Here is a 13547-nt window from a genome sequence, read left to right as displayed (position 1 = left end):
ACTCGCGTATTCGCAGTGATTATAGTTTATAAAGTTATAAATATGGATAGTTTTCTTACACAAACGCATGGCTTGGCTTCAGAAGGCCTTTATTAAAGGGATAGTTCACCCCAAAACAAAATTTTTATGTTTATCTGGTTACCCCCAGGGCATGTAGGTGTCTTTGTTTCTTCAGTAGAACACAAAGGAAGATTTTTAACTCCAACCGTTGCAGTGTGATAGTCGTATAATGCATTTGAATGGGGATATTTTAGAGAATGAGAGCAATGCTAGTAAAAATAAATAGACATACGAGTCCTTTGAGTTTCTTTGAGAAACCCAACAGTATTTATGTTATTTTTTTTACCCTTTATCAGACGAATGTCATCTAGTTTTCCCAGCGCCATAACTTCCGGCGAATAAGGTCAAAATACTGGCGCAATCAAAGATATATAAATACGTAGATGCCTCATTCAACCGATTTGCGCAGGCACTAATGAGGAATCTATGTATATATCTATGATTGCGCTGGTATTTTGCATGTATTTTGACCTTATTCGCCGGAAGTGATGGCGCGGGGACGGCTGATGCAGAGCCATAGAAAAAAATTAAATACATTTTTAAATATGGATATTTTTCTTACACAAACGCATCGATTCGCTTCAGAAGGCCTTTATTAACACCCCCCGGAGCCGCGTGGAGCAGTTATTCGGACTTCAAAAACAGAGCAACTATTACTGCTATTATAAAGCTTGGATTAGCCAGAACATTTTTAATATAACTCAGATTTTATTCGTCTGAAAGAAGAATGTCATTTACACCTCCGATGACTTGAGGGTGAGTAAATCATGGGCTAATTTTCATTTTTGGGTGAACTAACCCTTTAAGATAATATTGTAGTATTTACTCCCACTGGAGCCGTGTGGAGCAGTTATATGATGGATGGATGCATTTTTTTACCATTACCATTCACTCCCATTATAAATCTTGGAAGAGCCAGGATATTTTTGAATATAACTCCGATTGCGTTTGGCTGAAAGAAGAAGAAAGTCTTATATACCCTAAGATGAATTGAGGGTGAGTAAATTAGCCTGTGGGATAATTTTCATTTTTGGGTGAACTATCCCTTTAAGTGTACTAAATTATTAGAGAAGTCCGGCATAAGTCATCAGTCTGATTAAAAAATATGACATTCTGATAAAAAAAAAAAAAAAAGTAAACAAAAAACAACATGCATGGATAAATTGGGGGCAAGTTGCATACACTTAAAACTGTCTTAAGAATTAGTTTGACCAACTAGCAGTTACTCAAGATGTAATCATTCTTTTATAATTCCAATCTGACCAGTCAATCATTTTATGTAAAAAGTTAGGAGCAGTCTTGATGATTTTTATTTATTTAAATGACTAACATTTAAGACTAGTTGACCGGCCACTGTTCACAACAAGATCATTAGGATGCGTGAATTTTCATATCAAGGTGGAAATGAAAAGCTTATACATTTTTTGTAGCTTATCCAAGATGGTCTACCAGCTTGCATCAACTATTGGCCAGTTAATGACCAGCTTGGACTAGTTTATTCTTTTAACCACCCGGTTTCACAGACAAGGCTTAAGCTAGTCCCACTAAAATGCATGTCAGTGCCATTGTTTTGTCTCAAGATTCACATGAGTAATGTGCTTTTCTAAGACACGTTTATAAAAGCTACGCAAAAGTCCTAATTTAACTAATGCCTAATTCTGGCTTGTGAATCCAGACCTAAAACTAAGTTACCTGTCAAATAGAAGCTATCAAACAGATCTAACCTGTTAATGAGGGAAAAACACGGCCCCCTTTCGTTTAATCAATTCTGAACTCAAGACTTTTACAGTGCTACCCTTACCTAACCCTACCCGGTTACAGCTGGAGCCGGGAGCTCTCAGCTCTGATCTCCGTTACCGGCGGGTTGCGTCATGCTGCGCCGGAGAGGTGATGCAAGAGCCCGGCGCTGTGTGTTCACGTACGCCACGCCTCCTCCCGGTGCTGTTTCTGTTTCCTGCTTTCCACAAACTACACTCCTACAGGCACAATGAAGTCATAGAGCACAGACCCTCCGAGACTCTTTATCATCATTATTCGGTTCAACCTGTGATGAACACCTATATTCGTCCGATGAAGGTGAGCTCATTTAGCCGGTCTGACCGAGTCACTCTTATGTCTGTGTCGGCGTCTAGTCCTGTCACACTTATAAAGTTTGTTGTCGATGCTCTTTCTGAAAGATCCGCTTTGAACGAGCGATGTCAATTCCGTCAACCAATTGTTCGTTTGAGTTAAACTGTTAAATCGGTCGGATTATTAATTTATGAATCGCACTGAATCGGTTTCGTGAATTAGTGACTCACTGAACCCAGAACCGTTTCCTTTGGACTTGATGGGGGTGTACTGTTTGACTGATGAGGCGAAAAGAAAGATTAATATAAGACATTTTTAATAAAACTTATGTGAGATATGTTTAAGACTTGCTTGTATGACAGTTTAGTCAATAAGGAACAGAGTTGATTTTAATAAACCGCACGATGACGCAAAGAACCACTGAATCGTTTCAATTAAAGGGATAGTTCACCCAAAAAATGAAAATGCTGTCATCGTTTACTCACTATGGTAGTCGAGATCTGCTTGGTTACAAACATTCTTCCAAATATCTTCCTTTATGTTCAGCAGAACAAAGACATTTATACAGGTTTGGACATGGGCATAGGAAGCAAAACAAATGTGGGTGGAGTAGGAGATGCCATTTACATTAAGTGCAAATAGGACGCCTTGTTTACTAAAAGCCTGGTTGGGTCAGACAAAATTACAGAAGACACCAAATTATTTACTGTGGCAATAGTGTATTGTATTGGTAAGGCACAGGGCAGAAACTTTCGATGCAAATCGACCTGAGGTTCGAATACACCTTTTGTCACACTCGCTCTATATTCGAAGTGGAAATAAAGCATCTAACATGTTTAAAAGTGTTTATCGGTTTGGGGTAGGTGAACAGACATGCACTAAATTAGAGACGGTAAAGGTGAGTGGGTCCAATATAATTGGTCTTTAAAAAGTGGGTGGGTCGTCCCGCCCACATACAATGGTTCTGACGCCCATGGGTTTGAAACAACTTGAGCGTGACTTAGGCCCCGTCCACATGGAGACGCGTTTAGCTGTATACGTAAAAATTTTGTATCGTATCAGCGTTTCGTCCACACGGATTCAGCGTTTTGGGATCCTGAAACCGGTATTTTCTTTTTATACCGGGTCCCAGAGAAGATAAATCTGAAACCGACACCCTTGCGTTTTCGTGTGTACAGCCAATCCGCATATTTAAATAAAACACAATCTGGCAAGTAGCAAATTTATTTATTGTTATTTTATCCTGAGATTTTGCTAGAGCCTGACCGATAAAGGATTTTTAAGGCCGATACCGATACAAATACTTGGTGATTTAAAAATCCGATATTCCGATATATCAGCCGATTAAATATATATAATTTAAATAAAAAAAAAACAGAAACGCGTATGTAGATTTCCCTTACATTAGTTATTTGTAGTTATTAATGATCCCTCAGCCTCTCTAAAATAATATGATAATGCAGTTTAAAAATAAACTTTGTTTTATTGTCACAACAGAACAGAGGAACATAAAAATATATTAAAGTTCTGATAAATAAAATGTATAAAAACTATGAAACACTCATAATGTGGTTGAGTGGTGTTTCATCAGTTTTTATTATTTTTTTTAGATATTCATTTATCGGCCATCATAAATGCAGATACCGATAGTTTGGAAAATGCCTAATATCGGCCGATAATATCGGTCGGGCTCTAGATTTTGCCGACCGTGGCTGTACCCCTTCTAGCCTTCTCTCCGTTTTTAGTGTATTTCTGTGGCAGAATTACAGCGCCACACATTGGTCTGGCATGTATACTACATCGTTTTGAGTTGGTTTCAGTGGTTTCATGTGTACACAGATATTTCTTGAGACGAGGAAAAAGAAAGATTAGATAGGGAAAGCTCTGGCTTCGTGTGGATGTGGCCTAAATGAAATATTTGGGTGAACTATCCCTTTAATTGTTCGAATGAACCGATTTGCGCAAATGACTCTCACCCATTTAGTCGTTAGGAAGCAGTTATCAGCATATACTGGAATGATAGCTTGGTGCCACATTAATATCTTTCTGATTAAAGAAGGCTTATATTATTCCAAAACATTTAACTAGACAACAGAGAGCCTTGTATTTTCTACTATTGTCTCTCTTTCTGTTTCTCAGGAGGAAGCAGTTGACGTACCCCAGGCGTTGCCCTCAGGGCCCAGTGCCTTTATCCCAACTGAAGAGGTGCATGTTGTGGTTTTTTAACGTCCTTGTTTTTGTGTTTATGGCTTCTTTAGACCAGGGTTTTCCAAACTGGGCTTTGTGAGGGAATTGCAAGGGTTTGTTGGGTTTATGACAAGCTAATAATTAATTAAACCATAAATTAGAATCAAAGTACATCAATCACACTTAGAAAATGACATATTTTATATTTGTTTTTCTGCATGTCATGTGACCATTAACTGACACGAGAGAACCGTGAATATTAATTTCAATTAAATGAAACAACCCAACATTTAATAAAAAAAATTGACCCAATGGTTGAGTTTGTCCATATTTGACCCAAATTTGAGTTGAAACAACCCAACATTTAACACAAATTTGACCCAATGGTTGAGTTTGTCCATATTTGGGTTGAAACAACCCAGCATTTAATAAAAAATGTACCCAATGGACGAGTTTATCCATATTTGACCCAAATTTGAGTTGAAACAACCAAACATTTAATAAAAATTTGACCCAATGGTTGAGTTTGTCCATATTTGGGTTGAAACAACCCAACATTTTATAAAAAAAATTGACCCAATTTTGTCCATATGTCCAATTTGTCCAATTTTTGTCCAATTTTGTCCAAAAATTGACCCAAGTTTGTCCATATTTGGGTTGAAACAACACAACATTTAATAAAAAATTTACCCAATGGTCGAGTTTATCCATATTTGACCCAAATTTGAGTTGAAACAACCAAACATTTAATAAAAATTTGACCCAATGGTTGAGTTTGTCCATATTTGGGTTGAAACAACCCAACATTTTATAAAAAAATTGACCCAATTTTGTCCATATGTCCAATTTGTCCAATTTTTGTCCAATTTTGTCCAATTTTTGTCCAATTTTGTCCAAAAATTGACCCAAGTTTGTCCATATTTGGGTTGAAACAACCCAACATTTTATAAAAAAATTGACCCAATGGTTGAGTTTGTCCATATTTGGGTTGAAACAACACAACATTTAATAAAAAATTTACCCAATGGTCGAGTTTATCCATATTTGACCCAAATTTGAGTTGAAACAACCAAACATTTAATAAAAATTTGACCCAATGGTTGAGTTTGTCCATATTTGGGTTGAAACAACCCAACATTTTATAAAAAAAATTAACCCAATGGTTGAGTTTGTCCATATTTGACCCAAATTTGAGTTGAAAGAACCCAACAACCCAACATTTAACACAAATTTGACCCAATGGTTGAATGGAAATGGTGTGTGGAAATTTGGAAATTTCTCTGAGCCACAGTAAATGTGACCTCCCCTTTAGATGATATATATATAGTATTGTTGTCAGTTACTATTCACTGAATATCTGTATGCGTCAGATTCTGGAGGAAGGTGCCGCACAGGAAGTGATGTCAGAGGCTCTGTTGTCTGAGGGACGTGCCGATCATATCATCATGGCGATGGGGCTACATCCCACATACTTGGCCTGTTTCCTGCGCACCCAGCATGCTTTGCTCCAGCTGGATGGCCCTCTGCCTTTGTCATGGAGGCATTTTATAATCATCTTGGTGAGGGAGGAGGTTTATGTTTTCGTTTGGTGCCTTTTAGATTGCAAGTTTCAAGTATGCACAAATGAGTATGTGTTTATAATGTACACAACAGTAATTTTCTGTCTTTGCAGGCGTCTGCACGTCACCAGTGCTCGTATTTAGTTCAGCACCACAGCTCTGCGTTTCTGCTTGCTGGTGGAGATGAGTCCTGGCTTAGAGGACTTGACCGCGCACCGCCTAAAATACAGCACCTGCAGACTCTCAACAAACTGCTCGCACACAGACCCTGGATCATCACGCAGGAACATATACAGGTAAAATGCAGCGTTGCTTCATTTCACGTCTCCGAATGTCCATGTTTGTTAGTTCACCATTGTAACACCATAAAATAGTCCTGAAGTCAGAACCATCGTTGCCCTTTATGTGAACGTGTCAAATATGCCGACGTAATCCCAACATTTTGGAAAACTGTGCTAATGAAGGAGAGAAAGGAAGGGGGAGGCAAAACCATTCAATTCACATTTATTTGTATAGCGCTTTTCACAAAACATATCGTTTCAAAGCAGCTTCACAGAAAATGCATGCGTTAATGCATTACAATTTAGAGTGATTTGTTATCAGAGGAGACTGTGTCCAAGTTATGCATTTCAGAACTGTTCATACACAAAGCACACAGTTAGCTAACAATGTATTATTAATAAATGTAAAAAATAAATTAAGGCATAAACAATGGGCTAAGTGAAATAAGCATACATGTTGTTAACAATGATCAGGGTGTATAGAAACTTGAGCATGGGTGCGTGTTGATGCAGAGCTCGGGATGGGCATCACGAGATAAAACAGAACAGGAAAATAATTAGCGTAGCTGCTGTTCAAAGCATTAAGCAAAGGCAATCATGTGCACTAATATAACTGGAGTACAAGGTTATGAGATGCATTATGTGAGATGCGTCTTTAAAGGTCCCATGACATGGATTTTTTGTATTATTTTATAATGTTTCCTGAGGTGTACTTATATTGTTAGTAAGGTTTTTACATCAAAAAATGTCATAATTTAGAAATAAAAAGCATTTTTCTATACTGATATTAGCCCTCTGGCTTGAATGCTCTGTTTCAAGGGGCGTGTCTTCTGTGAGACCAGTGTTAATTTTGACAGCAAATTTTTATTTAGTTTTAGTCATAGTCTTTTGACTAAAATGCCATTTAGTTTTAGTCATATTTTAGTCACCTGAATTGTTTTTAGTTTTAGTCGACTAAATCTACAGTAGATTTAGTCTCCCAAAATCGAATGAGTTTAGTTAAATTGTAATACATTAAGCATTTAAGCATTACATAACCGACTGTCACTTGAACATCATTTTGTTTTTGACAATAAAAATACACGAAAGAGCTCAATTCACTTTTTGTTTGTTTTTTAAAAACCTATATAATTTTTATAACTTTGCATTTCTGTTTTAGTTAGTATATCATGTTAAGCTAAAGCTTCAAATAAGTTTATTTATTTTTTTAATTTCAGTTAACATTTATTTAATTTCAAGAAATGAAGATTTTTTTTTTTTTTAAATGGTTTTAGTTAACTATTATAACCCTGATACTTTATTTAATATGTGTCAAATACTGGTCTTTCCTCCTGACTATGAATTAAATGGGAATTAAATTAAATACAGTTTATTGTGTAACCAAAAACGAATATATAATGCGGGACTTTTAATTATAAACAAGCTCGAAATACACATTGACTCTTATTTTGAAATGTCTGTGCCTTTATTGCAGTTGCAGCAGGAGCTCATTCAAGTTCAGGAGATAAAATTGTTAGGTTTAATTGCAAGGGTTTGTTGCGTTTATGAAAAGCTAATAAATTAGAATCAAATTAAAGTACATCAATCACACTTAGAAAATGAAATATTTCATTTGTTTTTCTGCATGTCATGTGACCATTAACTGACATGAATAAACTTCAATAAAATGATGGTCAAAAAAGGGGTTTTGACCTAAAATATTTGTCAGTAGTGCAGGTATTTATGAAACTCATTGTGCAGATTCCTATTGAAATGCCTGTATTGCGCAGATGAAATCTCTGAGCAACAGTAAATGTGACACCTCCTTTAAATGATATATATATAGTATTGTTGTCAGTTACTGTTCACTGAATATCTGTATGTGTCAGAATCTGGAGGAAGGTGCCGCACAGGAAGTGATGTCAGAGGCTCTGTTGTCTGAGGGACAAGCAGGTCAAAATTTAAAGTAGATAGTCAAGCAACCATTAAAAAAAAAACATGTAGCTCTACTACAAGTTGCTAACAAAATCTTAGGTCAACCTATACATTTCCTTTCAGAAGATTAATTATGTAATTATTTATAACATAAAGGGTATATTAGTGTGACAGCATTAAAGTGAATTGAATAATAATAATTATTTATTTTATTATCTTATTTTTTAGTTAAATAGTAATAGTTAGTTACAATCACTAACTAATGCAAGAAAATACTAATTTATAGTATCTAGAAAGAACTGAAGGGTTTAGCAATTTTGTTTAAAAAATGAAGATGTGGGTTAAAATAAGTCTGTGAGTCATTGATTCGATTAGTGAATCATTTATTTGATCTGTGAATGGATTCACTAAAAATGAATATTTGAAGAACAATGATTTAACATTTTTTCAATGCTTTTTGTTTTTATATGCATTTTTTGCATAGTAAAATAAAACCTGTCGTTTGTAGTTTTATTTTGTTAGATGAATACCTTAACCAAGTTGTGTGTTTTGGTCTTCCCTCATATTTAAAATATTTACAAGATATAAAATACTATCCTCATATGTTGCTCTAGCTTGTAAGGTCATTAAAAACAAACATGCCCATCACTTTTGGCCACTACTGCACTCTTCTATATTGACAGGAGTTAGTTTGTCCGGGTGCTGAGGCTCGATGGTCCCTGGCAGAACTGATTCAGGCGGTTGTTTTGATGAGCCATGCCCACTCTCTGGCCTCGTTTGTTTGGGGTTGTGGTGTTCTCCCCGAACCTGAGCCATCAGGAGATCCGGCGCTCCAACCGTGTTCGCCCACAGAGTCCTGTTGCTCTGCCCCAGACAAGAGCAGAAATCAGCAAGCGGTATTTCAATCATGACACATGTATCACAAGTTAAAGATGTCGTTTTTTCAGGTAAATCTCTTTAATGTGTATATGTGTGTGCAGTGGTCTGAGGCTGTGGACGAGGTTAAGCTGTTGATGGAGAAGATGATGAGGGTTCAGCAGCAAGGGGAAGAGTTTACTCAGGAAGAGATGGTCACTCGCTTTGAAAGAGAAAGGACAGAGAGTTTGCTGGAACATGCTGACGGTATGAACACGCATACGGATAATTCAATACACTTCTACTGGCAGTGTTGCCAGATTGCCTAATATCTTTTATTCAGGTTAAATACTGATAATTGCTCACTTAAACCCCTTTATCTAAACCTCTCTACTCAACCGTCGGACTCGCACATCCGTCATGTTTGTAGTGTTTTAACACTTTTTATCCGTGTTTGTAGTTCTAATCAAATCCTCGTCCATCTCGCAATGGGTCGTGGGCTATATCAGCCGTTGGAGTGTGCGTCGATCTGCACTTCGAAATAGTACACCATCCGGGAATCTTTGGAATACTCTTTTCAACTTACTACGATTTGGGACATACTAATTATTTTTTCAAATACTATTTAGGACGGATAGTATGCGAATTGGGTCGCAGCAAAGGTCTTTGAGTAGCTACTAATGAGCTGATGACCTGAATCAGGTGTGTTTGATTGAGGAGACATGCAAAATGTGCACTGTTGGGGGTCCTCCAGGAAAGTGGTTGGGAACCACTGAATTAGACGATTACATTTAGATGTTTGAAAACCGCCAAACTGACCCCAAACCAGCCCAAATGTTGTCCACCCGCCCAAGCCCGTTTTTACCTGCACAATCAAATTCAAAACCCGCCCAATCTGGCAACACTGTCTACTGGGTCAAAATAGTCCTCTGTGGTAGCTTATGCACATGAGAAGTTGAATAATTACAGTACATCCCATAAATATAACAGGTACCGATGCATTTTCCCCCTAAGATGAACATTTTCAATGCTTTCTTATGGATGTGACACACAAAAGCACCAGTTTGCAGCAGGTTTCCCCTCCTTCCTTTGTCTTCACCCTCTGATCGGTGTTTTCACAGTTCAACGCTCTGTTCTTCCTGATTGTGTCTCCCGGTTCGTTATGGATGCAGATTTTACTTACCAGGATTTTAGTCCTAGAGGAGTGCAGGCGCCTCCAACCATGAGAGCTCAGGTTCAGTACTCACACACTATATCAAAGATATACTAAACTGAAGGCACTGTATTGCTGAAGTATATCATGTGACTTATAACTAGCGTTGTTTTAGTATTATTTATATAATATATTATAGTATTTATTTTTTAAATTTTTTTGTCGTCTTTGTTTAAATTGAGTAGTTTTGTTATGTGCTTTTACATTTTATTTATTACTTTTTGTTTGTTTTGAAAATATAAACCTGAACCTTGAATTTAAAAAAAAATGTGATTCAGTTGTAGGTTTATAGTTTAGTTTAAATTTGAGTAACTTTGTGCTTTTGCTTTAAAAAAAAAAATACTTTGTGTTTGTTTTAAAAACATCTATTTACTTTAAAATTAAACAGAAAATATTAGGGCTGTCAAAAGATTAATCGCGATTAATCGCATCCAAAATAAAAGTTTGTGTTTACAAAATATATGTGTGTGTACTCTGTTAATTATTATTTATATATAAATACACACACAAGCATGTATATATTTAAGAAATATTTGCATGTATATACTGTATATACATTTATATAATCTATAATATATATAAATATAAATGTTTTATAAATAAAAATAATATTTTTTTCTTAAATATATACATGCTTGTGTGTGTATTTATATATAAATAATAATTAACAGAGTACACACACATATATTATGTAAACACAAACTTTTATTTTGGATGTGATTAATCGCGATTAATCTTTTGACAGCCCTAGAAAATATAAAACCTAAAGCCGAAATAATAACTTGAAGTTAATAGATTCAAACAAAAAGTAATAAAAAAAACTTTACTAAACTAAAATTAAACTGAAAATATCAACCTAAAACTGAAATAATACATTAGTTTAAGATTTAGTCATTTGTTTGTTTGTTTTAAAATATTTTTGTATTTTAGCTCTTATTAATTCAATTTTAGGTTTATATTTTCAGTTTTAGTAACTTTATAATGTGCATTTGCCTTTTTTATTACGTTTTGATTGTTTTAAAATAACTTATAATTATTATCATTTAGCTTCAAATTATTATTTCAATTTTAGATTGATATTTTCAGCTTCATTCAGCTTAAATTTGAGTCAGTTTATGTTTTTACAGTACCTTTTTATATTTGTTTATTTAAAAATATAGCCATTTAGTTTTAGTAATTTTAGTACTTCAGCTTAAATGTGTTTATTTCAACTAGTTGCCAGGGCAACACTTCTCAATTGAATCGTTTTTGTTTTAGTAAGTAATAACTTGTGGATGATATTGTGCTTGCAGGACTATTCGTGGGAAGATCACGGCTTCTCTCTGATGAACAGGCTGTACGGGGAAATGGCACAGCTTCTGGACGAGAAATTTCAGGTGGTGTGTGCGCTCACGTATCACACCATGGCCATGCACTCGCACGTGGACACTTCCACTCTCCGCAAGGCCATATGGAATTACATTCACTGCATCTACGGCATCAGGTCAGTCATGCATGCATCATAGCCACAAAACAACCTCAGAACATTCGGCCGTATGGGCAGAAGTGAGTATATATGGAGGAAAAATAGTCCTTGCCATAATCATATATAAGGACTGCATAATAATAATTTTGGTTGTTAAAATTGCTCTAATGTGAATGTGTGCATACACAGATACGACGATTACAATTATGGGGAGGTCAACCAGCTGTTGGAACGCAGTTTAAAAGTGTATGTGAAGACAGTGGCTTGTCACCCGGAGAAAACCACACCAAGAATGTACTTCTCCTTTTGGAGGCAGTTCCGGCACTCAGAAAAGGTACAAGATGTGTGAGACTTCAGTGTGAAGTGTGTTCATAAAGTTTCATTTTATATGTCACTAATATGTGGAGCACAAAACCAGTCATGCATCTCACGGGTATATTTGTGGCAATAGCCAACAAAACATTGTATGGGTCAAAATTATTAATTTTTCTATGCCAAAAATCATTACGATATTAAGTAAAGATCATGTTCCATGAAGATATTTAGTCAATTTCCTACTTTAAATAACAAATTTGTATTATTAGTAGTAATATGCATTGCTAAGGACTCATTTGGACAACTTTAAAGGCGATTTCTCAATATTTCGATTTTTTTCCCACCCTCTGATTCCAGCTTTTGTTGGCTGTTTGCATTTTGGTGTGATGTGTTAGTGGCCTCTAGTGGTTCTCCTCAGGATTAAACTTTTTCTGATGGTTGTGTCAGACTTAAAAATAAAATCAGATGGCCATCGAGTTTTTAATGCGGCTGGTGACACAAACTTCACAAGTGTGTTTATCCGTTGATGGTATTACAAATGCATGTATGTTAGTTAAATGTGTAATTTGTGTTGATCTCTTTGTGCAGGTCCACGTGAACCTGTTACTGATGGAGGCGCGACTGCAGGCGGCTTTACTTTATGCTCTCAGAGCAATTACACGCTACATGACCTAATGCGCACAAGCTTTTCCAAAGAGCATTAAAACAAGGGATGACCTGTATACACTCTTACGCTCTGATTGTAGCATGTGTTGGCACAAATTGCACACAATCACACTTTAAAGCACAAAGGCTCAAGGCTTGTTCGATTTTCTCTTTTCTTATTTTTGGCTTCTATGGGCTGGTTGATCATTGCTACTGGATCGAATTTAGGAGGCAGCGAATTTTGCACATGTCCTATGAGTAAATTGCCTCATTGTGGTCTTTTTCTTATACTGTGAATGTGTCTTTGCCCTGCTGCAGTATTGTGTGTGTGTGTGTGTGTGTGTGTGTGTGTGTGTGTGTGTCTGTGTCTGTGTGTGTGTGTCTGTGTGTGTGTGTCTGTGTGTGTGTGTGTGTGTGTGTGTGTGTGTGTCTGTCTGTGTGTGTGTGTGTGTGTGTGTGTGTCTGTGTGTGTGTGATGAATGTTTATGTAAGTTTGACACTAAGAACTGCCTATTTCTCTCTCAGATTGAGAGCTGATTTAAAGTGAGCAAAACTGGATGAAAAATAACATTTTGTTGTTGGTGTTTGTTATTTTGTGCATTTTTATGTATAATAAAATATTTTACTATGACATTCCGGGTTTGATTCATGTGCTTGTATATGGTAAATTCCACAAATACTATGTTGCCATATTTAGTTATAGATGCATGATTTTTTTTGTGAGAGGCTATAAATATGATTGATTAACTATTATATATCTAACATAAAAAATACAATAAAAAAATAGTTTATCATAACATTATCGGGATTTTTTATTGTATATATTTTTACTTTTTTATTCAATGTCTTATAATGGCACACAAATCATAGATTAATGACAAAGCACCTCCTTTGAGCATATTTTTTTTAAAAGGAAAAAAGCTTTTTAAAGTGTTTCGGTTCATATTTTGTTCCCTAAAATGTGGAAAGTTCATCTTAAAGGG

At 35.9% G+C, this 13547-nt stretch overlaps 1 protein-coding gene across 2 annotated transcripts; it reads left to right on the top strand.

Annotated features, from left to right (window-relative positions):
• The first annotated feature begins 2006 nt into the window (after positions 1 to 2006).
• sesn2 (sestrin 2) lies at positions 2007 to 13200 on the top strand. 2 transcript variants are annotated; one of them, XM_079829436.1, is made up of 10 exons: positions 2007 to 2136; positions 4270 to 4335; positions 5688 to 5876; positions 5990 to 6172; positions 8755 to 8967; positions 9052 to 9193; positions 10048 to 10160; positions 11432 to 11622; positions 11794 to 11938; positions 12508 to 13200. In XM_079829436.1, the coding sequence occupies exons 1-10, from the start codon at positions 2110 to 2112 to the stop codon at positions 12592 to 12594; spliced, it is 1356 nt and encodes a 451-aa protein (XP_079685562.1). In that variant the 5' UTR covers positions 2007 to 2109; the 3' UTR covers positions 12595 to 13200. The 2 variants fall into 2 exon arrangements, with proteins under 2 accessions (XP_079685562.1, XP_079685563.1); XM_079829437.1 differs by having other exon boundaries at positions 2043 to 2136; positions 10099 to 10160; positions 12508 to 13192.
• Positions 13201 to 13547: the final 347 nt, after the last annotated feature.

The sequence above is a fragment of the Gobio gobio genome (genome assembly GCF_949357685.1).
Source record: "Gobio gobio genome assembly, chromosome: 11".
Lineage (NCBI taxonomy): Eukaryota > Metazoa > Chordata > Actinopteri > Cypriniformes > Gobionidae > Gobio > Gobio gobio.
This window is presented reverse-complemented; position numbering and strand designations above follow the sequence as displayed.